Source organism: Amblyomma maculatum, chromosome 3 (assembly GCF_055883805.1).
Source record: "Amblyomma maculatum isolate TAMU_Amacu chromosome 3, ASM5588380v1, whole genome shotgun sequence".
Lineage (NCBI taxonomy): Eukaryota > Metazoa > Arthropoda > Arachnida > Ixodida > Ixodidae > Amblyomma > Amblyomma maculatum.
In genome coordinates, this window is record NC_139346.1 from 197,073,680 (window position 1) to 197,096,022 (window position 22,343).

At 43.0% G+C, this 22,343-nt stretch overlaps 4 protein-coding genes across 4 annotated transcripts in view; 2 read left to right on the plus strand and 2 right to left on the minus strand.

The window, feature by feature from the left end:
- The window catches only part of LOC146197368 (uncharacterized), a 29,249-nt gene extending 20,376 nt beyond the window's left edge, over positions 1 to 8,873 (plus strand). The window contains exons 15-17 of the mRNA XM_084599183.1: positions 4,270 to 4,412; positions 5,150 to 5,306; positions 5,530 to 8,873. Coding sequence (XP_084455309.1) covers positions 4,270 to 4,412; positions 5,150 to 5,306; positions 5,530 to 5,655 — 426 coding nt within the window. The 3' untranslated portion in view covers positions 5,656 to 8,873. The remainder of the gene's footprint in view (positions 1 to 4,269; positions 4,413 to 5,149; positions 5,307 to 5,529) is intronic.
- Positions 8,874 to 12,266: 3,393 nt separating this feature from the next.
- On the minus strand, positions 12,267 to 16,015 carry LOC146197369 (DALR anticodon-binding domain-containing protein 3). Its single transcript, XM_084599184.1, has 2 exons — positions 14,794 to 16,015; positions 12,267 to 13,934 (listed from the first exon to the last, which is right to left on the minus strand). Exons 1-2 carry the CDS (start codon positions 16,013 to 16,015, stop codon positions 13,579 to 13,581), a joined length of 1,578 nt encoding a protein of 525 aa, XP_084455310.1. The 3' UTR covers positions 12,267 to 13,578.
- Positions 16,016 to 16,042: 27 nt separating this feature from the next.
- Positions 16,043 to 16,802, minus strand: LOC146197370 (protein PBDC1). Its single transcript, XM_084599185.1, has one exon. The coding sequence runs from the start codon at positions 16,547 to 16,549 to the stop codon at positions 16,043 to 16,045; it is 507 nt and encodes a 168-aa protein (XP_084455311.1). The 5' UTR covers positions 16,550 to 16,802.
- Positions 16,803 to 16,936: 134 nt separating this feature from the next.
- Positions 16,937 to 17,841, plus strand: LOC146197371 (U6 snRNA-associated Sm-like protein LSm5). The gene is made up of 5 exons (XM_084599186.1): positions 16,937 to 17,096; positions 17,177 to 17,272; positions 17,395 to 17,422; positions 17,533 to 17,605; positions 17,692 to 17,841. Exons 1-5 carry the CDS (start codon positions 17,054 to 17,056, stop codon positions 17,722 to 17,724), a joined length of 273 nt encoding a protein of 90 aa, XP_084455312.1. The 5' UTR covers positions 16,937 to 17,053; the 3' UTR covers positions 17,725 to 17,841.
- The last annotated feature ends 4,502 nt before the right edge of the window (positions 17,842 to 22,343 follow it).

Here is a 22,343-nt window from a genome sequence, read left to right on the forward strand (position 1 = left end):
TTGGTTTTTTGCAGTGTGCTAGAGGAGTACTTGTGAGAAAATGTTGTCCCTTCCCAGTAACATCACCGAGATTGCTCATCTCTTTGTCAACTTTTCTGACGGCAGTGACTTAAAAAGAAGTCTGTGTGTTTCAGGATGGTTCATGAAAAGAATTGTCTACATGCGTTTCATTCAGTTCCTCTCAATTTGAGTCCTTGATTTAGTCAAGTGTTAGCCTATTCCTGCTTAGAATCCAATTCTTTTTTCTAAGGTATATGGCATAACTAGTGTCATTCATCAGTAGATTAATTAGATCAGTTGTCGGCGATAGTTGTCTTTTTAGGTGGTTATTAGCTTTAATGCAGTACTGGTGCAGAATGTCGCAGGAATTTCACCAATCACAAAGGCACTTTTCTGGTCTGAATGCAGTGCAAGAGATTGTGCGTCTACTGCACATGTGTCACAGATTGAGAATAGCGCTTGCTAGTTTTCGAACTTCCTTATTGCCAAACTTATAATGTGCAGCTTAGTTAGAGATCACTTAATAGTTAGGGATCACTTTGGGATTATTCAAGCACCATGCCTTGCACTTCATCTTTAACAAATTTACGCTTACTTATTCCCTGTAATGGCCGAAAACCATATCTCTACTTCGGACTCTTAAATGAATTGCAGTACAGGTTAAGTTTTTGTTTTCAGTGTATAACAGGTTACAAGGATTTCATCGGGGAAGTAGATTTGATCTTACTTTTTATGCGTATCAAGGCATCGACATATTCACAACTTGCCCTGTTATCATACATGTAGTACCGGTTTGTATAAGCATGCATTTGTTCTGGGTTTGACAGCAATTTTCCTCTGGTAATCTTCAGCTGCCATTATTTCACAATTTCAGTCGGGATCTCATGTGTCTAGTGTTCTTTTTTTGTCACGAACTTGCCTTCACAGATGCATTTTTGTTTTAATGGCCACCATTTTTACTACAAGTCATGTTGTTCGATCTTTTTTTTCTTTATCCCTAGTATATGGCTTGTGCACACGTGTCACATGACTGCCTCTCACGCCTGTTTGGTCTTTGTTGCTGCCTTGGGCAGGCGACATTCACGGCAACTACAGGGACTTGGTGTGCTTCGAGAAGGCACTGTGGCGAATGGGGCCTGTGCTCACGCCGGCCAATTTTCTCTTCCTGGGCGACTATGTAGACCGGGGCGAGCATGGCGTTGAGGTGAGTCTCTACCCTTGTCATCTATATTTTGCACAAGGCTAAAGATTAATCTTGGATGGAGCAACGTGCATGCACACACGTGGATAAGAGAAGAAGAGACAGATCCTGCTCTTTCCATGTAATGTCTGTTAGAGCATAGTGTTCAGCTTAATAATTTAGCCTGGCTGAGAGCACAATACTTATGTCTGTACACTAACATTTAGCCCCTTCTTTGGAACCATATTAGATTGAACTTTCTTATATTTGTATTGAACATGATGTACCACAATTGTGATTTTCCAAAGGCATGCTTATACATAAAAGCAGAGTGTAAGCACTTCTTCCCAAATTTTTTTTTTTTTTTTTTTTTGCTATGAACGCTTCTCGAATCACCCGTAACCGTGAGTCTCTACGCGGCTAAGCCATATCTTTTTGATATGATTTTGTTCACTTGCCTTTTCCTTCTCAAATGTCTCTTCCACACTGACATATAGACGACCCACACACAATGCAGGCCTTGTGAAGACTGTTTGTGACGCATGCACGGCATGCCCATGCAAGCAGCCTTGCAAGGTTGCATGTCTGTAGAATGGACAGATGATCGTCTTGCAGTGTGTTGCATTGTTTCCGCGGGAATGGAACACTTCGATTATTTGGAGAAATCCCATAAAGAGGCACTGCTGCAGCCATGCAGAAGTGGAACACCTGCTTCTGCTTGCACACTCGTTTTTCAGTTTAGGCTTTTAATTCTCTCCATCCCATCTGCACAGCAGCTGCAGGGTCCAGCGTTACCATGTGTTACCTTGCCCCCCTTCCCCCCCTCCCCGAGCACCACTGTTTAGTTTCTAATCCAATAATGACTACTAGCCTCTGCACAAGGTCATGCATGTACCTATGCAGTGTATGTATTCGAAAATGTGAACAATTTTTACTGTTACTTTAGACGGCTGTAGAGTTTGGTCACAAAATTTTTGTTTGCTGAAAATGAGGTGCGCAGTCTTAGAAAGCATTTCTGCATTGAAGATTAAAAAAAAAAAAAGACTTGTTGAAACTGCTTGTGCACAGAGTAAGCAAGCAGATTGTGGGTATAAGTTGTGGCTGTTTTTTTTTCAAGTTTGCTCGTTAGAATGCTCAGTTGACGACAGAGTGCATCCAAGGCTGACAGGCGCTGAAGGAAGCAGCCAATAGCAGTGTGGTCCCCACGCTCGTGTTGTGTGCAAATTTTGGTGATGTATTTTTCCTGCTTAGAGACTTCCCTTTCCTTTCTTTTTTTCGTTGGTTTGGCAGGTCATTGCGCATTTGTTTGCGCAAAAGATCCTGGCCCCTGACAAGTTCTTTCTGCTCCGAGGCAATCACGAGGTGCGGAATGTACAAAAGATGTTCACCTTCTACAAGTAAGCACCGTCAACCACGCATGTCTGCCTTGGCAGTGCATCTACTTCAGCATTTTTCTTCTCTCCTATTCCCTCAGTGAGTGCGTGAGCAAGTTTGGGGACCGTGTTGGCGTGGAAGTCTGGGAGCAGATAAACGCCTGCTTTGATGTCATGCCGATAGCTGCGGTCATCGACACAAAGGTAACGGCCACTGTTAGTTCCCCAGGACTTGTCATTTCCAGGCTCTTTGGCCATGCTTCAAAGAGTGCTTCTCATGTCCTTTGGACCTCACATTGCCGAGACACAATCATGTAGTAGCCTACTTCAGAAATGCTTGGCAAGTACAGAGGGCAAAATACTAGTTGCCTAGAACGTGGGGTCTGCATACTCTGGACTGTGAAAGCAGCTTTTGAGGCTGTGGCATCGAGGGTAAGGAAAAGAAATGCTGTTCTGTAACTCTACGTGCTGTGCGTGCTCATTTCCAGCTCTTTTCGAAGCAGGTGTTTCCGCTAGATGTCACGCTTGCAGCTGGGGATGTAGCCAAGGAACACAGTCCAAGCGTTCTAGATTAGTGTTTTGCCCTTCGTGCCACATTTGCACTAATATAACTTAAGGGGAGAATGAAATTTCAGGAAGGGGGGGGGGGGGGGGGGGGGGGGAATGTGTACTATTAATGTCCTGTTCATCGCCCATCCTGCTGCCGCCTGAAATTCGTTAAAAAAGGGGGGCGGGCGGTGTCTCAGAGACCAAACAAAAAAAAATGTAATAAAGCTAAAAAAAATACGAAATTTTTGTTTGCATCTAGCGTGGCTGGGCAGGAGAAACACTCAACAAACTGTCATATTGCTCGCGCGACTCATAAAACAATGTTTTACTGTCACCGAAATCCACTGCTTGCATTACACAAGGGCAGTTCCAGAAGGGCACATTCGGAAGCCATCACTGTGATCATCCAGTGCCCAAAAGTGAACGCAGTATGAAAACAAGCCAAAGAAAAAAATACTGACCTAAAGTTTGAAAAAAAAACAAAAACAAAAATCAAGGTCTGTGATCATCCGGTGCCCAAAAGACATCACATGAAAGGCCACTCGAGGAAGATATAGAGCTCGAAGCCAACATGCTTGCGTGATTTTGGAGCAGCGTGTCGACTTGAGATGCAAAGGTCCACCTTCCCATCTGAAAGGATAAGCTTGGAGTTTGCAGCATCTGCCAAATTGGTCATATCACGTGATCTCATGGTGTCGCACAGCTCACTGACCTGTCAGTATCCGGCCATGCCATCTGCCAAAGGCACGCTTATGAATCTTCTACTCTGCGCAGTTTCAAACTGTCAGCACTGGCGAAACTCGCGGACAGTTTTTTTTCCGACGTCAGGATAATAATTCTCACGCATTAAAAAATAAGGACGACTGCGTGCTAAAATATGGGAGCAACGTGGCTTGAGGATCAACAACACTGAATGGCTCCAGGAAGCCCGAATGAGAGCCTGCAACACGTAAATTTTTCATTGAACTACTTTACTTTTCAGATCACATTTTTGTTGTGTGATTTCCCTGAATCAGAAATTCTCATTGCCAAAGTCAGGAATGAGAAATTTCTCCCCACCTTTGAACTTTGGCGGCTGTCTCTGGTGACAATTTTATCAGCCCATCCATATTTCGATCCAACACTACATTAGGACAAATAAAGATTGTTGTACTACCTGTCGTGCAGGTGTTCTGCGTACATGGCGGCATTCCTCCACCATGGCTGGGTGGCGGCTACCTGTCTGCTATCAACCAGATCCCCAAGCCCTTGAGCGACCCCGAGAACCAGTCATCCCTCGCCTGGGAGCTCATGTGGAGTGACCCCATTTCGTAATGGAACGTTTTGATGATGTTAGGTGTCTTGTAGCAAAGCGACCGCAATGTGGTAGTGTTGTTGCCATGTTTAAAGCACAGCTGTCATTTATGATACATATCAGCATTTACATCAGACTTTATTTATATGATGCACTAAATTTAAAATTAATGTATCTCGCATAAAATATGTTGCACACTGGTGTCAACGAGGTAAAAAAAAAAGGCAGCCATCAGTTACTCTAGTTTCTATGGATTGAGTAATTGTAGTGGCAGGTTGGCATTTATAAAACAAGTGAAATGCATTATGAAACACTAAAAATTTGACATCATATCTATCGTGAAATTGAACAGCATGCCATCACTTTGGCGGTCCCTTCGACAATCTGAAAAATTTCTTTTACAGATGCATGCAGTTCACCTTCAGTGATCGTTTTTACTGCATTTGAGCGAAATTATAGTCGAATGTGTGAAATTATTATTATGCTAAGGTTACAACGTGGGATGTGTAGCAGGAAGTAGATCTACGACAGACAGACATTGACCAGCGTTCAGTTAATCAAACTAGCTGTGGGCAGTGCTACCTTTCTCCTATTGCTCGCTACTATTTCAAGAAATAATTGATAGCTCATAATGTGAGAGCGTATGTTAACGAGGTAAATGTAACGGTGAAATGTGGCATCATAGTGCGAGTAAGGCATGAAGTGTTGTTTCCTGCACTGAATGAAGTGTGATGGGCACTTTCTGCCTTGCAGCAGTGAAGCCGTAGTGGATGCCCAGAAGGACTTCCTGCCCAACTCCAAGAGGGGCACCGCACATATGTTCAGCGCCGAAGCCCTCGAGGAGTTCCTCAGCCGCAATGAGCTCTCGCACGTCGTCCGGGCACACGAGGTCCAGCAGGCAGGATTCCAGGTGGGATTGACTCTTTCGTATTGGAGCAGCATTTTCTTAGTTGGAAGAATGCCCTCGGCAGCGTTTCCAGTTTGCACTGTCACTAGAGTGCGTGGGGACCATAAACTCTGTAGATCGAAGCAGCATTTTTGCTCAGCTGTAAGAATGCCCTTGGCAGTGACCTGAGGCATCTCCTGCTTGCACTGCCACTAGATAGCATGTCTTCTTCGTTGCCATGTCGCAGGTGCAGCAGAAGGGCAAGCTGCTGACCGTTTTTTCATCGTCGCATTACTGCGGTGGATCCAACGAGGCGGCATGCATCCTCGCAGACAGACAAAAGCTGAGGACCATTCGGCTAGACACCACATGAGTGCTTGCTGCCACATTGTGTGCCTGCTTTTTTTTAATTATTTTTATTTCCATGAGTGCTCATCACACACAGACTTCAGTGGGCGGGCTTAGTGTACAGGGCTTTTACCCATCATTTTTTACAGTATGCACGCATGAATGGGTGCTGGCGTATTAGAACACTGCACGAATCAGATAAAACTGCTGTGCAGTTTTCTTTCTTTCTGGTCTTTCCAAGAACTGCTTATTTTTAGCCCACAGTGCTGATTAAGGGCATTATCTGCTCTGCATATTTTGTCAGCTGGTCAGTTTTAGGCTAAACAACTTGATTTTCAGTCAGCTTGTGGCTGAATTCATTTGTTGTACTGATTGAGGGCGAAAACCTCTCATGCCTGCGGTAGCCTCGGATCTGACCGCAAGTTTTCAATCTCATTAACCACATGTGGTGCCCGGTGACTGTTTATAGGCATTAACACAAAATGCTTTATTTACTGTATATACCTATGATGTAACTAAATATTCCACGCTCCTTAAAGTTGTTAGTGATTTATTTTGAGGCATCCCCTCTGTCTGTTAACAATTGCTGTGAAGCCACACAATGCATTTGACTGAAGGACCTGAATCTGCCTGCTTTCTCATGTCTTTACATGAAATGATGATAGCAAGGAAGACTATGTAAAAAGCAAGAAATGTAGAAAGCAAGTTATGAGAGATACCTATTCCTTTTATGGCATTGTGTTTGCCACTTCACAGACTGTGACCCTGCAGTTCTCTTCAACTGTGAGAGCAGGTTTTTTTAACGTTGCTTGTGAAACTTTGCGAAAATGAAAGTTGCATAACAAAAATGGCCTTTGAATCTGTTTTGAGTTGTAACAAGATTTACACACTGGTTTGACTCTTATATTTTGTCTCAACGTTCAACATTGGAAAGAAGAAAGAGCCAGCACTGGACTTTCTACGAATCCCAGCTTCGACACTTGAATGGAGGCATCCTGTGGGATGTTACTGCATGTCAAAGAATCCCATGTTGTTCCCTCCACTACGGCATCTCTCATTTCTCTGTTTCATTGTGCAATGCCAGAGAATGACATTCCACTCACTCTTGCTGTCGTCATCAAAGTGATTGTCTTGTGTTTTAAGCCAGGATCATCGTCACAATTTACTTAGGCTCTAAGAAATCGCCCATGTCTCGCTGCGCCAGTTATTGACTTCACTGTTGAACAAAGTTACTTGTCACCTGTTTATTGAAAAAGTTGTGGCAGCACCACCAATCCTGTTGTGTACCATGAGAAGCTTGAACAATCACAGCTCGAGCAGTGCCAAATAATCCATCCCAAGTACTCCTTGCTATTTGCAACAAAATATTGTATAACATCATCCGGAATACTTCACAACAAGTAGTTACTTCATAATTTTGATGTGAATGTAGGGAAAATGAGCACCAAACCCATTGGCGATTATGTATAGACGAACAACTTGTGTATGATTGTCTGAAGTGAAATGGCATTCTCCAGTGGCAGGCCAATGAGTAACTTTTGCAGATTTGGGGTTGGACCTTGTAACTCCTACTTAATGGCTGCACCAATTACAGTAAGGGTCACGAGCATGGTCTAGCAAGTCCCAGACTGTGCTAGCCACAATGCACAAGCTGCTTCTTGCTTGACAATCACCCATGTGCAGAGGAATGAATGCTTTAGATAAATCTGAATGAAAGTGGTGTGCCAGCTATTGCCCTGCTAGGATGGCGTCCTGCTGGGATCAGTTGCAACATGGTCAGGAAGGAAAGTATATATGCATTTGGCAGAGGCGAAGAGAAGCAAATTCATTTTGGACTGCCTCTCTGTCTTGTGGGGGTCCTAGGATTGTGGCGTCGTGACAGCAATAGCCTACGTGACGTTGCTGGACACCTACAGACACCGAACTGTGCATGTGCGCAAGCATCTGGGGAAAGCATCAAAACATGCCTCTACAAATGTTTCCTGTCTTTAGTTCAAGCGTTTTAATTTTCTATCAATTAGTAGGCAAAATAACTTCGAGGACAGAATTGTGCTCCCAAGCATATCATTTCCTTGGTGCAGTCAGGCAGCGTTGTGCCTCGCAATAACCTCCGTTTCAGAGCACACAGCGTTGTTTCATCAGACAAGGAACTCACAGTTGAATAAAAATATTTGTATTTTACATCGCACTGGATTGTGTCATGACTTGCACAGCCAAACTGATACCATATGGGGCATAGTTCTGCGCCTCATATACTGTCATTCATAAATCACAGTAAGCGAATCTCTCCAAACTCCAAAATATCTTGTTCTGCATGCTTCAAGTGCCGTTATTTGCCATCAGGGCAGATAATTGAGTTAGTTGGTAAACATTTATCGCGAAAAACTTGAAGTGCTGATGAATGACACAAGGAGGGGCACAGCACATACTCCCAACTAGAGGGTTTATTCAGAGGCCTCAGTAAATACACACAACCCCTAACAACAACGCAGAGCAATCGCCAGCCACGTGTCGAAATGTCAAGGATGTGCCATCACTGGGACCGACTAACGCTGGATATCGTGGAAGCTTTTTTTTATACCAAAACATGGGAATTTGTGTATTATCAATCCATCGATTAGCCTCTCCAGAAGAGAGATTTTTTAGATAACCGAATAAGAACTGCATGTGAGTGGTTTCCTGCATAAAGTTTCACACATGGCTGGTTTTTGCTATGGCTTGGTGTGTATTAACTGAAGCCTCTGAATAAACCCAAAGTTGTGATCAAGTGCTGTGACCCCTCCTGTGTTGTTATTTGTTAGAGCTTGTTTTCTTTCGTGATGAGTATTTGCCATCACCAATCTAGTAATATGTTGCAGATTGAGCCACCACCCACGATGCAGAAAAACATGCTTCTTGTCAAGACTGCTGCTTCAGAGTATACCGTGTGACGAGTTTTAGCTTGCGCTTGCTTCTTTTTTAACAAAGTCTGTTTTCAATGAAATGTAATACTTGACATCCTTAAAAAGCAGTCTTTCAACCTTATTGGTCTTGGTGGTCACACTAGTAAAGGAAGTGAAAATTTCTTCTGTTCATATCAGAATACTACTGGGAGTTTTTACTTGCTTCGTCAACATCACGTGATGTGGGCGAACACAGACACTATTTTGCAATCTGTGCTACTTGCATTCGCTGCATATACGTTTCAATTGTTGATTGCATTACTTTCCGTTTGGCTCCTTTTTATTTGCTACAAGTGCCCTTTCTGATGAAGAGAGAAAAAGAAAAAAGAGTAGCCATTTTACAAGTGCAACACCAGTAAACAGCAGTGGTTAATGATGCCCTACTACTGTGCCGGAGTACTCGGGTTCAATCCCAACCACCGCCAGCTACGTTTCGATGGAGACGAAACGAAGAGGCACCTGTTTGCTGTGCAATGTAGGCAGGGCTGGATTATCCTGGGTTCAAAGAGCCCCCCGGGAGCAGAAAAATTGGCAGATTTCGATGTTCGGTCCGAAGAGTAGTCAAACCTTCTTCCTGATTTCTCGTGATTAAAGTTAGAGCTTATGCATTCCAACATTGAATGCTTCAAAAGCTGTTTGTCGCGTTGCACGGTTATTCCCACAGCCAGCCTCATATTTTGCCAGTCAAAGTACAAAAAGTTGTACTGTTCCGATTTCCGTTGGTCCCAGCTGGTACTCAACTGGCATGAACTGGTTCCAGATGCCTACCAGTTGAAAGTCAGCTGGTCCCAGCTGATGCTCAACTGGCCTTAACTGGTTCCAGATGCCTACCAGTTGGAAGTCAGTGGGTTCCACTTGATGATCAAGTGGAATCGACAGGTTCTAGCCGGCTTTCAGTTGGAAGTCAGCTTAAACCAGTTGGTAAACCATCCGACCTTTGTCATTACTGCTGTTGAAGTCAGTTGGGTAGTATTAATCTGGAGTAAGCTGTCAAGGCTGCGACAAAAGCAACAAATTATTAGTTATAGATTATGATGGCTTAGCAGCCTCAGTATTTGTCACTACTGTGACTGGAGACGAGAGATTCTTGGGCAGGTTAACGTTGAAGATCTCATCAAGAAACTTTCCCAACCAAAGGCTCGAAAACGCTTATAGAAACAAATACCTGAAAAATGGAGACATTTTATATGATTACATGCGACTGCGCTTAAGCGGAAATGGCGCAAACCACTTTACAGGATTATTTTCATTAACTGCATCTTCATTGTCATTTATACTGTTTTGGTTTGTGGGGTTTAATGTCCCAAAGCGACTTAGGCTATGAGAGACGCTGTAGTGGAGAGCTCCGGAAATTTCAACCTTCCCGGGTTCTTTAATGTGCACTGACGTCCTGCAGCACACGGACGCCTTGCTTTTTGCCTTAGTCGAAAAGCGGCCGCCGCGGCCGGCATTCGATCTCTCATCCTTGGGCACAGTAGTCGAGCGCTGCACTGCACCACCACGAAGGGACTGTCCACGCTACTGTCATCACTATCACTAACTGCAGCGTCACTCATCGGTACTATCACCCTTATGCTTGACAAGGAGAGTTACAATCTTTCTCATGAGCCCGGCGTAGAGTAGTGGTTAGAGCAGTCGGTGGGGGATCGGAGAAATAGTGTTTGATTCCCGGTGGAGACAACAGATGTTAAAGAAAAGTGTATGTACGCAATCGAATATCTCCATAAAGAGTCGGCAAACAGGCATCGTTAATGCTGTCCTAAAATCACTTGAAGGTTGTCCACTCTATTTTCAGTGCCCACCCTAATTTTTCTGACTGATGTCCGTGGCGGCTTCTCAGTGGAACACTGGAACGAGCTGCATACGCTATCCCGTAAAATGTAAAATTTGTTTTGTAAAAGTTCTTCCTTCAGTTTTAAGAGTTGAAGTTATGTGCAAAATGTAAATATACTGTTTTGTAAATGTGGAGAATCAGTATAAATATAAATACATATTACTGATTATTTGAGCGTGTTAAGGCCTTAATTTCATGCCAGTTCAGCAGCGATGCCATTTTATACAGGCGCCTACATTTCAAAAAGCTTTAGCACCCCGCATTGTCACATCGGTTGGAGTAATATACATCATCTACTTCACTTTATTCAGCATATAGAACATATTGCTGTTTCTGTAGGAACACTGCCTTAGGTGACCTTAAATTTGCCTTGCTGGATGAATTCACAACTCCATTAGATTGGTTGTGTATTTATGGTAAGAGTTTGCGAACAGCATATGAAAAACACCCATCTCTACTTAACCTGTGCTCAAATGCAGCCAATGGTCCTGCGCTTTCGAATTAGCAAATAAAATAACCACTCGAGCAATTTATTTTTCATGAATTCGTGTTGTGATTTTTGAGGGAGTATATTATATGTGTCTCGTGATGTCTTGGGATAGCTCAGTCTAGATGTCAGTGTGTCCGTGTGCTCTACAGGAAAGTATATGTTTAGACGATGCTCGTAAACAGTCTGTAGATTCTTCGGGTACAAATGGCACGTGTTCTCTGGGGGCCCTCTTAATTTTTGAAACGAGCCCTCGTCGCTGTTAATCCCCCCCCCCCCCCCCCCCCCCCCGAGTCTTAGATGTTACTTAAGGCGTACTAATGTATGGCATATAAAGACTGCTTCATTAATGCTTAGGGCCGAATTACTGTACTCAGTATGTTGTATATGTGTATTAAAAATTACTGACTGTATTTAACTGTAATACTGAATATTTTTAACAAACACACAACCTTTACTTTATATACCAAGCGTGGTTAGCCATAAAACATCAATTTTAAGCTTTCCAGTGCCATTAAGAGATGCCCGCTCGAATAGCAGGCAACTGGCTTTGCCTCACTACACAAGTCACATGGTGGCAGAACCATTCACGACTTAGTTCACGCCTTCATTTTGAGCTATATATAGGCAGGTAACCAGCATCTTCCCCTTTTGTTGGTGTAGTCATAATCATCAGTCATTAATTTCTGCCATGAGACATTTTTTTCAAATTGAATGCCAAACTTCTTTTTTTCTCCCCTATCTAAAGTATTCTCTTGCCATTCTTCACCAAACCTCTTGCCTTCTCTGTTCTTCAAAAATTTTACCATGTCCTGGCGGTTTTCTTAACCCCAGAACATTTCAATCTCTGTGGCGGAGGGCCTTACACTGGGTAAGCATCTGCTCCGCTTTTTCTGTCTTGCATTCAGCAACAACAGATGTCATTCCATGGTGTTGAACTTTTGCTGGTAGCACTTCATCTCCAAGAGTCCAATCCTAGCCTCAAAAAATTAACCGCTTGCCAAAAAGTTTGTACCATCTTCTATAACTCCATCAGCATGTCCAGCATATTCTTTTTTTCTTTTAAGTTCATCTGTATTTTTAAATTGGCAAGTCACTGAGTTGGTCTTCTATTGCAGTTGACTTAGAAACTCTTGTAATTGTTTCTCCTCCATTTGCCTCGACTGTTGTTCATGGTTAGATGGCATCCTCGAGGCACTGCAGATGAAGTTATGTGATGTTAGGAAGATAGTGAGAGACCGGAAAGCGTGGCGTGACATGGTCAGTAGGGTCACGAAGAGTCGGACACGACTGAACTGAACTGAACTGTTGTTCATGCTAGGCCTTTCTTGCCTCACATTTCGAGTGTAGAGCACCCGATACCATCCTGTACTGCCTCATTGTGTTTCCATATGAACCCACTGTCCTTCAATTTATTTCAACTGCAAAATTTGTGGCAGATCCCAAGCACACACAACACAACAGCGTTTGCAGACATCAAGCTCGGGAACCTTTGTGCCTTTTCAGAACCGAGATTGCCAGAAGCTTTGTGGCAGTTGCATTTCTTTTCACTTCATTATTTTCCTCCTTTCTCTGCCATCATTTATTCATACACAAAGATACTCGTAGACACTGTAGGTAACTCCAAATTTTGCAGCGTAATTATGCCGGGCTCAAGGTTGGAAATCACAATCATAACTCCCAATTTTTCTGCACTAAATCTCATTTAGAATCACCACTCTCTGTAGGGAAACATCCACAAAATCGTGGTTTTCCCAGTTGTTTGCTGGAAGAATGATACCAGCATACATCAGTCCTGGCAAGCAGCATATTGCCACTTGGCCCATTTGTTGCCACAGCAAACTAACACCTGGTCTGCCTTTTGCAAGTTTTTCTTCAATATACCTCATGTATTACATCGTAAAAGGACATACAAGTCTTCGAACCCCGACTCTTGCTGTACTTTTAATTTCTTTTCAAGTCACTATGTTGTTCTTATAGATTTAACAAGCATATTGTTTCAATAGCCACACTCCCTCCTACCAAAATTTGCCACAGCAGGGCACAATGTTCACTGTTGCAAGCCGTTTTAATGACGCAAAAAGCCATCCACAGTGGTTACTCTTCAATCAGCAACTTTGAAACTGTGCCGACTGAAATTTGTTTACATTGTGTACCAAAAATAATTGAGAACTTCAACCACCCTTTTCTTGTCTGAATCGAGGTAAAATTTAAGCAGTGGTAATAAAATGGGATGCAAGGAAAGGGGCCATGAATGTGGCATGCCTGTGTAACAGGTCTCACAACAGCAGTTAATATATTATGCACCAAGGCAATGCAGTAGGGTACAATTCTTCCCACAGTAGCGAGGTCCAGATTCATTAGTACCACTTTGCCAGGTTCCTTGATATGCACCATAATTAGAACACATGGCTGTTTCTGTGTGTCACATTTATTATGATGCAGCTAGGATTGAACTGAACCACTTGCCTAGGCAGGCTAATGGGGCAGCCGTTGCAGCATGTTTGTGCATGTGGATTTCCACTAGTCTTGCATTCGCAGAAACAATGTGACTAGTCCAGAAACCAGTACTTTAATTTTTACTCTGGCCATACGGCCTGAGCCTGCCACACAGGGTGCAGCGGCAAATAATTGTCTGCAAACAAAGTAACCCAATTAAAAAAAAAAAAGCAACAACAGCAAAAGTCACATCCGGTCCAATGCACGCAAGCCAAACCTCTTCAGCACACATAGCACGGTCTTCTGGATGGCCTTAATAAGCCACATCCGTGCACACACTGTGGCATTCAGGTGCGGCTCCGGATGCAGGAGCACACGAACCTTGCCATAGTAAGCACTAAACTCTGAGCAAAGTCCTTCCAGGGCCCGCAAGAGACTGTGTGCATTCGCCTCCACCCCGATACAGTTCGGGAGTTGCACGGGCGTGGGCTCCCCGAGCACCTGCCAGCACTGGCACAGTCTGTGCCACAACAGCCACTCCGAGTCTTCCGATAGCAGAGCACAGTCGACATCCTGCAGAGGGCAAAGGGCTGCGTACACACCTGCGGGAAGCAGCAAGAAAGGCAAGGGGACATTTCAAGATGCAATTCATACCGAGTGTTGCTTGGAGGAGGTAATGTGGAGACAGCAAATACCGCAAACATGCTTAACTCAATACCAGTATGGGCTGTCTCAGTTGCACTAAAAGAAATAATGTGTGGGGACTAAACATTTGATACTTTAAGACAGTTAAGCTACAGGTGAGCTGCAGCGAGTACAAAAATAGCAATGAAAAGACTCCATGCGTGATACTTTTTCTCTAGACAGCTTCATATGCCACATTCTGAACGTATTCTCTTCTTTATTTGCGGCTATTTCTATGTAATTGTACTTTTTCTCTGCCATTGCTGTATAAATTGTACTTTTACGTATCACCACTGCCCTCTGTAATGCCCTTGGGCCTTCAGGGTAAAACACGTATCATGTGCACTGTGTATTTTTGGGTAATTTTTCGTGTTTCTTTTAAAGGCACGTGCAACATCATAGGCATTGTGCATGCTGCAACTATTGCGAAATGAGCCTGCTACTGTACTCAATAAATCTTGGCTTCTAGCTATTTCAACCTAATGAAAATTTCTCTCCAGAATATCTTGCTACCTTGACAGTCACATGAAGTTGCAGCTGACAGTATCATATTTAAGTAAAACACTGCAGCCGAGACAATGTTGCCACGCTCAGTGCCCAGAAGTGACAATAGAAAACTTTGCAACAATTGATTTTAAGATGTCCTTAGGTTATGCAATCAGACTCGGAAATAACTCAAGACTCACTGCTGTTTTAACTGTAGCAAAATATAAAGGTTGACCAATTTTTTTGCCAGCCACTTCATGCCAAGCATGACTGAATGAGAGAAAGATTTACCTTCTTTGACAGCAGACTCGTACTTGCTCAGTATAGCAGCGATTCTAGCCAATGTGTACTGACAAAAATAGTGACCCTTCTCGGCATGGCCCAGACGCTCGACAAGTTTCATCTTGACATTCTGTTTGCTTGAAAGGAACTCGTACACAACTTCAGTTCCAACAAGCACATTGACTGCTGCCTGCAATCTGTTGCCACTCCTGGGAGAATCTGCAAAAGTGAGGTCCTCGGGAGAACTGAAGGCTAGAGGACGGTGGAAGGCATCTGTAACAAATTCCTTTCTCCACTGCCAGTAATCTTCCAAGGATAGATTGGCAGGCTCGACACTACCCTCATGTATCAGGTGCAGCACCTGCGGCTTGTTCTCTGCCAACTCTAACTGGCATAGAAGTCCAGCCTGCTGTACCACAAAACTCTTGCAGGATGGGGCAACAACAAGCACGATGCCAGGTGGAGTGTCGCAATGACTCTGCAAGGCATGTGCAAGCTGGCTTGCAATTACAAAAGCTTGGCTCTCAATGCTTACTTTTCTGAGGCACCTATCATAGCCAATTGCATTCAGGCCCTTGCTTACGGCATAACCCCTCAAATCAAAAGTCATATCCTCCTCATCATAAAACTCTGAACATATGGCCATGCGGTCTAAGTCGTTTTCAGGCGTCCTAAGCAAGCAGTCCCCGCTGCACGTCACTACACTAACAGTATCCAGCTGCTGCTGTGTGGAAAACTGCTTGATAGTATAAATAACAGCACTTGTGCATCGTTCTGTGTAGCATCTCGCAACATAAGCTGCCAGTAATTCGGTCCGGACGCTTGTGAATGAGGTGTCGAGATGAGGAACAAATATCAACACATCTGCTCCACACGCGTAACGTTCGCTTTCCTCTGTGCTTGGAATTCCAAATATACATCCAAGAAGTGACCTGTAAGCTGCAGTACGGTCCAATGAAACTTCTACATAGCGCGATGGTAACACAACATCGCACTTGGCGATTGGTACCGGCCATGCGACGCTGGCGGAGAGAAGTTCTCTAATAAGGCAATCTATATGTGGCAAAAGATTAGCACATGAGGGCTTTCCAATAAAGATTCGATAGTCCATCATGCGCTTCCGCTTCCTGGGAGTGCAACCAGCCGCCGCCTCTACAGCAGGAACGTCGTTCACACCCATTCTGCAACAGAAGTCTGCGAGGAACGCGGCAATTTCTTTGCTCGCTTCCATATTTACCGGGGCTACAGCCCTGATTTATCACTGAGCCTTTCGCGGTTTCGGAGGGTATTTCTCGCGTATGCTGTCGTTGCAACCTTCCCTGTTCCGTGCTATCTCCACAGCGTAAAACTGCACCCTTGGCACGAGGGTTGTGTTCTCTTCGGCGTAGTCTTTCTCGCTGTCCAATCGCACAAGGGTAGCGAAGTTGAAGTCCTCCACGATGTTTTCAAACTTGGTGCAGAATTCCCTCCACTCCTTTTTGGACTCCTCACTTTTAATTTCAGACTCTACGAGATGTCTGACATCCAGCTTCGGGAATCGTTCCCTGAAGTCCTTGTAGATTGCGTCGTCGTGAGGAGTCAGTTTAAGGACCTTCGGATCGACAGCGCTGATCAGGTTGAAATAAACCTCCATGTGCTCCACAGCTTTGATGGCCCACAAGGATTCCACAGTGGGATCGTTGACAAACTCAGAAGCGGGTCTCGTGAGCACCTGCGCAGCGCCAAGCGCGGCCACTGGGTCCACTCCATCTGCAATGTTTGCCATTATTCTTGCGTTTCGTCTGAGACCACCGTCTGACTTCTAGTGCTTCTAGCCACTGTAGTCTGACGCAGCGACGTAGTACTGCAGAAATGCGCTTCAAGAAGGTAGTCGTTGGAACACACGCGGAACACGGATACACAGCACGATTTACACGTGCTCGCCGGTTACACCAATCGATTCCGATGGCTTTCTACATTGCACACAATAATTCATCGCTTTTTAGTTGCTTCCAATACTGTTATTACATAATGCGGTGATTTTGTAAGAGAACAAAAGGCTTGGCATTTTTTTTTTGCGCGTTTGTTAAACTTTAAATCACCGTGCTTTAAATTTTGCAACGGTATCATCATCAACATTTCCAGTGTGTTTGAAGTCAAGTCGGTTACGCTTCTAAGTTTAACACGTAGCCGCAAACTGCCGCAAACGATAAGAAAGCGTTCCGCGCGAAGGTTGCTGTGATTGTTACTCGTAGTCTGCACGCGTTTTGTTGAAGTGTAGTTATACAGGATGTCTTTGTCGGCCGTAAACCCGTCTAGTCTGCTGCCATTAGGTGCTGTAATCTTTTATTAATACTTAATCCATGTTTCAGCTTTCACGAGTTTGTAATGTGCTCTTGTGTTCTCCTTGCAGAGTTGATTGACAAATGCATCGGATCTAAGATTCATATAATTATGAAAAGTGACAAGGAAATAGTGGGAACTCTGCTTGGGTTTGACGACTTCGTCAGTATCCTTTTTTTATTATTATTCATTTTGTGTTTGACAGCTCATGTTCATGCGTTTTTGCTTGCTTATGCACGTTAACCTTCATGCTAGTCTGTCGAAGTTGTCCTTTACCGAGACCTACAGATATGGTGCTGGAGGACGTCACGGAATAGTAAGACGAGTTTCTAATTTGTACGCCGACTACTGCTTCGCCATACTCGTGTTTACGAGCGTAAAAAAAAAAAAAAATAATAATAAATAAAACACTACCTGTATTTCCAGCGAAAGCACTCCAGAGGGCAGGAGAATCACTAAGCTCGACCAAATTCTCCTTAATGGAAACAACATTACGATGGTAAGTCATGCTATTTGCCGTGCTTTACTTTCGCGCAGGCAAACGTCGATGTCTTAACTGCTGCTGCTGCTGTTTTACTTCTGCAGATGGTGCCTGGAGGCGACATGCCCGACTCCTGAGCGGGGAATGCTCGTGGCTTGGAAAGATCTCGGAAGAATACATTTTCAATAATTCACTTAAAAAGCGTACATAAACAATGTGGTGTGATTAAAAATAAAATATTTAGCTTGACCAAAGAGTTGGTGTTGGAATGCTTCAGTACAGGTACACAAATGAAAAGGCCCTGGTGGCTTAATCCGGCAGTTATGGGCCTACCAGTAGTCGCAGTATAGTAATGTTCGAGGCATTGCTGCTACGGAAACAAAACTGGAGAAGATTTCATGCCTATTTGATTGTGCCATGCAAACAGGTGTTGTGTGATATTGTGCGATGCAGTGCTATGTTTGCACACCTGAACCCTTACCTCATTTCAGTTCCAACTTTTCCTGAAGTTTTGGGCTCATTCCATTTCAGTAGCTGATTCCAACTAAGCATATCCTACTTTACCAGTTTTCCCATGAATAGGCATTTTTTTAATGCATCGTGAATCGTACCTGTAGGGCACCCAGCTGTGTTGCATTGGCTTTCATCTACGCTTGCTTGGCACGCAGTGCAAAAACTGCACTTCATTTGTCTCGCAGCACCATGTGCAAAAGCAGTAGCGTGTCATGACTGACTCGGTTCTCTTGTACACTTAAACTCTGTGCCTGTTCCGAAAGCAGTGCACCCAGTTGTAGAGGGTTCACTTTCCAGCCAGTGCTTAATTTTTCCTTCTGGACGATGTTTCAGTTTGTATAACACTAACCATCAACTATACTTTGAGGCTTGCAAACTGCTTTTATGCCATCACTGTGAAAGGCCGAATTTCAGCGTACATTGCGGTGCTTGATCAGAACAGTGGGATGGTGTTCAGGTGCCATGTTAGGCATTCAATCGCCTTTCCAAAGCTCCCTATTCAGCAGTAACGGCAAAGTTACAAAGCTAGCTAATTGGTTATCATTTTTACTCGGAAATTACCGGTGTATGATATATGAGGACGAGCACTTCAATTTATTAGAAGTTATAAAATCGTAAGCAGTGAATGATATATGGTAAAACCAGTTGGAATTTATTTCAACAGGTGTGCCTCGATACTTGCTTCTTGGGCCGCTGTTTTTCTGCTGCATATCAACGGCCATAGCCTACTTTCAATTCACAAAAGAATTACTTGTTTATGCAGATGACACAAATGTCTTTTCTGGTCCCAGCCTTTCAAAACTAGAAATAGACACGAACAGTTTGCTATGTGAACTCTTGAATGGCTAAATTGCAAGTGAATTGGAGGTTAACACAAGCAAAATTCATCATTCTTAGGGCATATAATGCGAGAATTACTACAAAATATTATATTTTCAAAGTGATGTACTAAAGCGTACAGATGCCATAATATTTTTAGGTATATTCTTTCATGAGTACCTGTTGTAGAATAAACATACAAACTGCCTAAAACAAACTATATCGCATGGTAAGGAGCCTTATAGAGAAAATTCCCGAGAAATTTAGAGCAGTTATTTACTTTATAATGATACAGCCCGATATATATTACTACTACTTACTAACTACTGCTACAATACGGCAAACATATTTATCGCAAAAAAAGTCTATTCGAGCACTAGAAAGTGAAATATAGTGAAAGCATGTACTTATTTCGGCACATCTGTGGAGTACTGAGGATGTACCAGTTATATGAAATCAAGCTTGAGATTTATATTACAATGAAATTAGAAAAAAACATGAAAATTTTTCATGAATGTATATTATCCTAAAAAAAAACCTTTGGCCCCAGGAATGAATAATACAGAGTACCAGAGCTGAGAACTGATTACTGTGGGCAAAGTTTAAAATCCCAAATACCTATGCTTTTGAACAAAAATAAAGATTGTGCTACCTTAATTGAACGGCACACATCACTTGATGCTTTGACTGAAATATAGTTTTATTTTACTTTTTTATTTTCCGCGCAGAGAAAGCTGTTGGCATTAGGGAATAGTGTGGAGATGTAAACTGTTTTAAAAACTAACTAAGTGGTCTTTCTTGTTTTCAGTTACATATGTATGTATGGCTTTTCTGTGTGTGTGTGCTTCGAGATAAAGGCTGTCGTCAACATCAAAATTTCTGTTAAGTATTTTGAGTGTTTGCTATGTCCTCTATTTCTCTTATTTATTTGTATCTTTCTGAAAAGAGAAAATTATTTTGTTTTCACGCTTCATTTGTACGGCACTGTTTCCGCTATGAACAGATTGTGTAGGGTCCTGAACCTTAGTCAGGTGCAAGAAGGCACCTTTTGTTCAGGCTCCTTTAGTTTCTTCTATGAGGAAGCACAGTAGACTTCAAAATTCAAAGATGAAATAAAAAAAAGGTTAGCAGCAAGCACAAAACAGACCATTAGTGAACCCAGCGTTTCCTCTGCATCTATGGTATAATTCGCTTCACCTGGTGTTGGTGATGTCAGCTATGTTTATGCACTCTGTGGCTCTCATGCATGCCATACTGCTAATAAGAAGTTGAAGTTCAGGTATATGTTCCCTGTTCCACTTCCATGCCACTTCCTGTTAGCCGCAACAATACAACATATTAAAGAGGCAATGAAAGGGTTGTCCGCTATGCTTTAGATGAATATGTCACGCAGGTACCGAATCAAAAAGAATTACTGGAATTGATGCACTAGAACCGGTATAATAAAAGGATGAATTTTCAAAATACAAGCAAACCAAAAATTGCTCCCAGCTCTGTTTCCCGGTCTTTCGCTTTACCAATTTACTCGCCCAATGACGACATATGTGGGACCAATTGAAACAGCCTACATGAGCATGTCACTACAAGGTCACGGAAGATGTCTCATGTTTTCCCGTTCGCTATAACAAGTTTCTGCTAAGGTTGACGAGATCTCTTTCATGTCGCATCGCAGAAATAGAATGAGAAACAAAGAGACTGGGAGCAGGCAGGAAAAGGAGACATTCCTTTGCCACCATGCACCCTTCTTCTTTCCTTGTGAGCCTGCTGCTTGACCGCCCCTTTCTATCTATCCGCAGCCTACAATAGCGAGTGGCGAGGTCGTTGAATGAATTCTTTCCTGCCTAACTTTGGCTGCACAGCCACAGGTAACTGTAAAGTAGTAACTGTGCACCTCTGTAGGTGCTTTTTGAGTCACTTGTTTTGCAGTGCCTTGTGTAAAACATGTTGGATTCATTGACTTATTATAAAATACAACAACACAACATAATAAATTTTTTGTAATGGATACAATTTGCAGTGTATTTGCTATTTATTCAATCGTCAAACAAGCACCTGTTGATATCATACTCACTGCAAAAAAACTAGCACTGTGTGCTTACACCGTCAGTTCCACGATTTTGCTTCTCGAGCAAATTAAAATATTAAATACCGATATTTGAACGTTACGACGGGTGGTTATAGCATCGCCAAAACTCGACAATTGCAACAAACTCAGCTGGGATGCTAGTTTGACTAAGATATGACAAATGAATTTGTGCCTTCTTTCATTTTTATATTTTGTGCAAGCACCGAGAGTGTCGGAGGGTTGGACAAATGATGTGTCGTTTTCTGGGTGCAAGTGCTTAGGTAAGATGGCCACAGGCCATGCAGACAAAGCTTTCCAACCTTTCAGCCACAAGCAATTTTTTTCTGGACCAGAACATTGCTCACGGCTCCAAGGAGCAGCTACATTGTGCTGTGCACTAGAATTCATGCATTTCACAAACTACTACATGTAAATAAATATATTGAGCTGTGGCATGGGCGTCATTGGACTTGCTGCCTACTCAAACATACTCATCAAGACTGCGAATCAAATTCCAAGCTTTAAAACAAGTCTTCTGCTGCAAACTATTCTCAAAGGCATGTACTTGTGACATTCATAAAAAACAACTACCAAGTTAGCTGCCTGAGTCAAACAAGTTTTTGGGAAAGTTGGTCACATTTTTAAGTCACAATAGCAGCAAAGGAACATGAACACAAAAGAGGAAACGCAATGCACGGTCCATCTGTTCTGTGTTTCTTCTTTTGTGTTCACGTTCCTTCGCTGCAATTATGATCAAGAAGTTAGCTGGTGCACTGCTTAGCGAGATAGACACCTTCTTCCAACTAAACCTTGGCTTAACAGTTCTGAAACTTGGAGACTATATTGGCAGTACTCTTTGCTCAATGATGGCCTGGTGCAACATTTTGCCCATTGTCACAACTAACCAGGTGTGCACATTCAGGCGAAGCAGTTCATTTGCTACTGATGGGAATCGTGGCATGCATCTGTTTTGTACATATATACAGAAAATTTGGCCCTCATATGGACATTTGGCACTGCTACTCTGACTGCAATGAAAATAAAATATTTCTGGCGAGGCTGCAGATAACGCACACTTCAAATTTAGCCTTCCGGAATGACATGAGGACTGTACACAAATATTAGGGTGTTTCCACTTTCCTATTAAGAGTTACCACAAGGGATGGATGCTTCGAAAAATCAGTGAATTAATACATTATACATTGGCAATGTGATAGCATTAGGAGCTGTTGATGCCTGTCACATATTGTGTCATCTTTCATAGTCGTGTTTGCAGACTCATACATGTCCCTTTGCACGCAACCAGACATCTCTGAGCTGTCTGGCTAATGGTTAGATGTTTCCAAGATGTCTAGGGGT

What these genes read in the sequence shown, in the direction of transcription:
- LOC146197369 (XM_084599184.1), bottom strand. Translation starts at nt 16,015, where the DNA reads ATGGAAGCGAGCAAAGAAATTGCCGCGTTCCTCGCAGACTTCTGTTGC. An exon ending in CGAGTCTGCTGTCAAAGAAG is followed by an intron (nt 13,935 to 14,793) that starts GTAAATCTTTCT and finishes TGCTTCCCGCAG; the next exon opens with GTGTGTACGCAGCCCTTTGC.
- LOC146197370 (XM_084599185.1), bottom strand. Translation starts at nt 16,549, where the DNA reads ATGGCAAACATTGCAGATGGAGTGGACCCAGTGGCCGCGCTTGGCGCT.
- LOC146197371 (XM_084599186.1), top strand. Translation starts at nt 17,054, where the DNA reads ATGTCTTTGTCGGCCGTAAACCCGTCTAGTCTGCTGCCATTAG. An exon ending in GTCTAGTCTGCTGCCATTAG is followed by an intron (nt 17,097 to 17,176) that starts GTGCTGTAATCT and finishes TTCTCCTTGCAG; the next exon opens with AGTTGATTGACAAATGCATC. An exon ending in ATGGAAACAACATTACGATG is followed by an intron (nt 17,606 to 17,691) that starts GTAAGTCATGCT and finishes TTACTTCTGCAG; the next exon opens with ATGGTGCCTGGAGGCGACAT.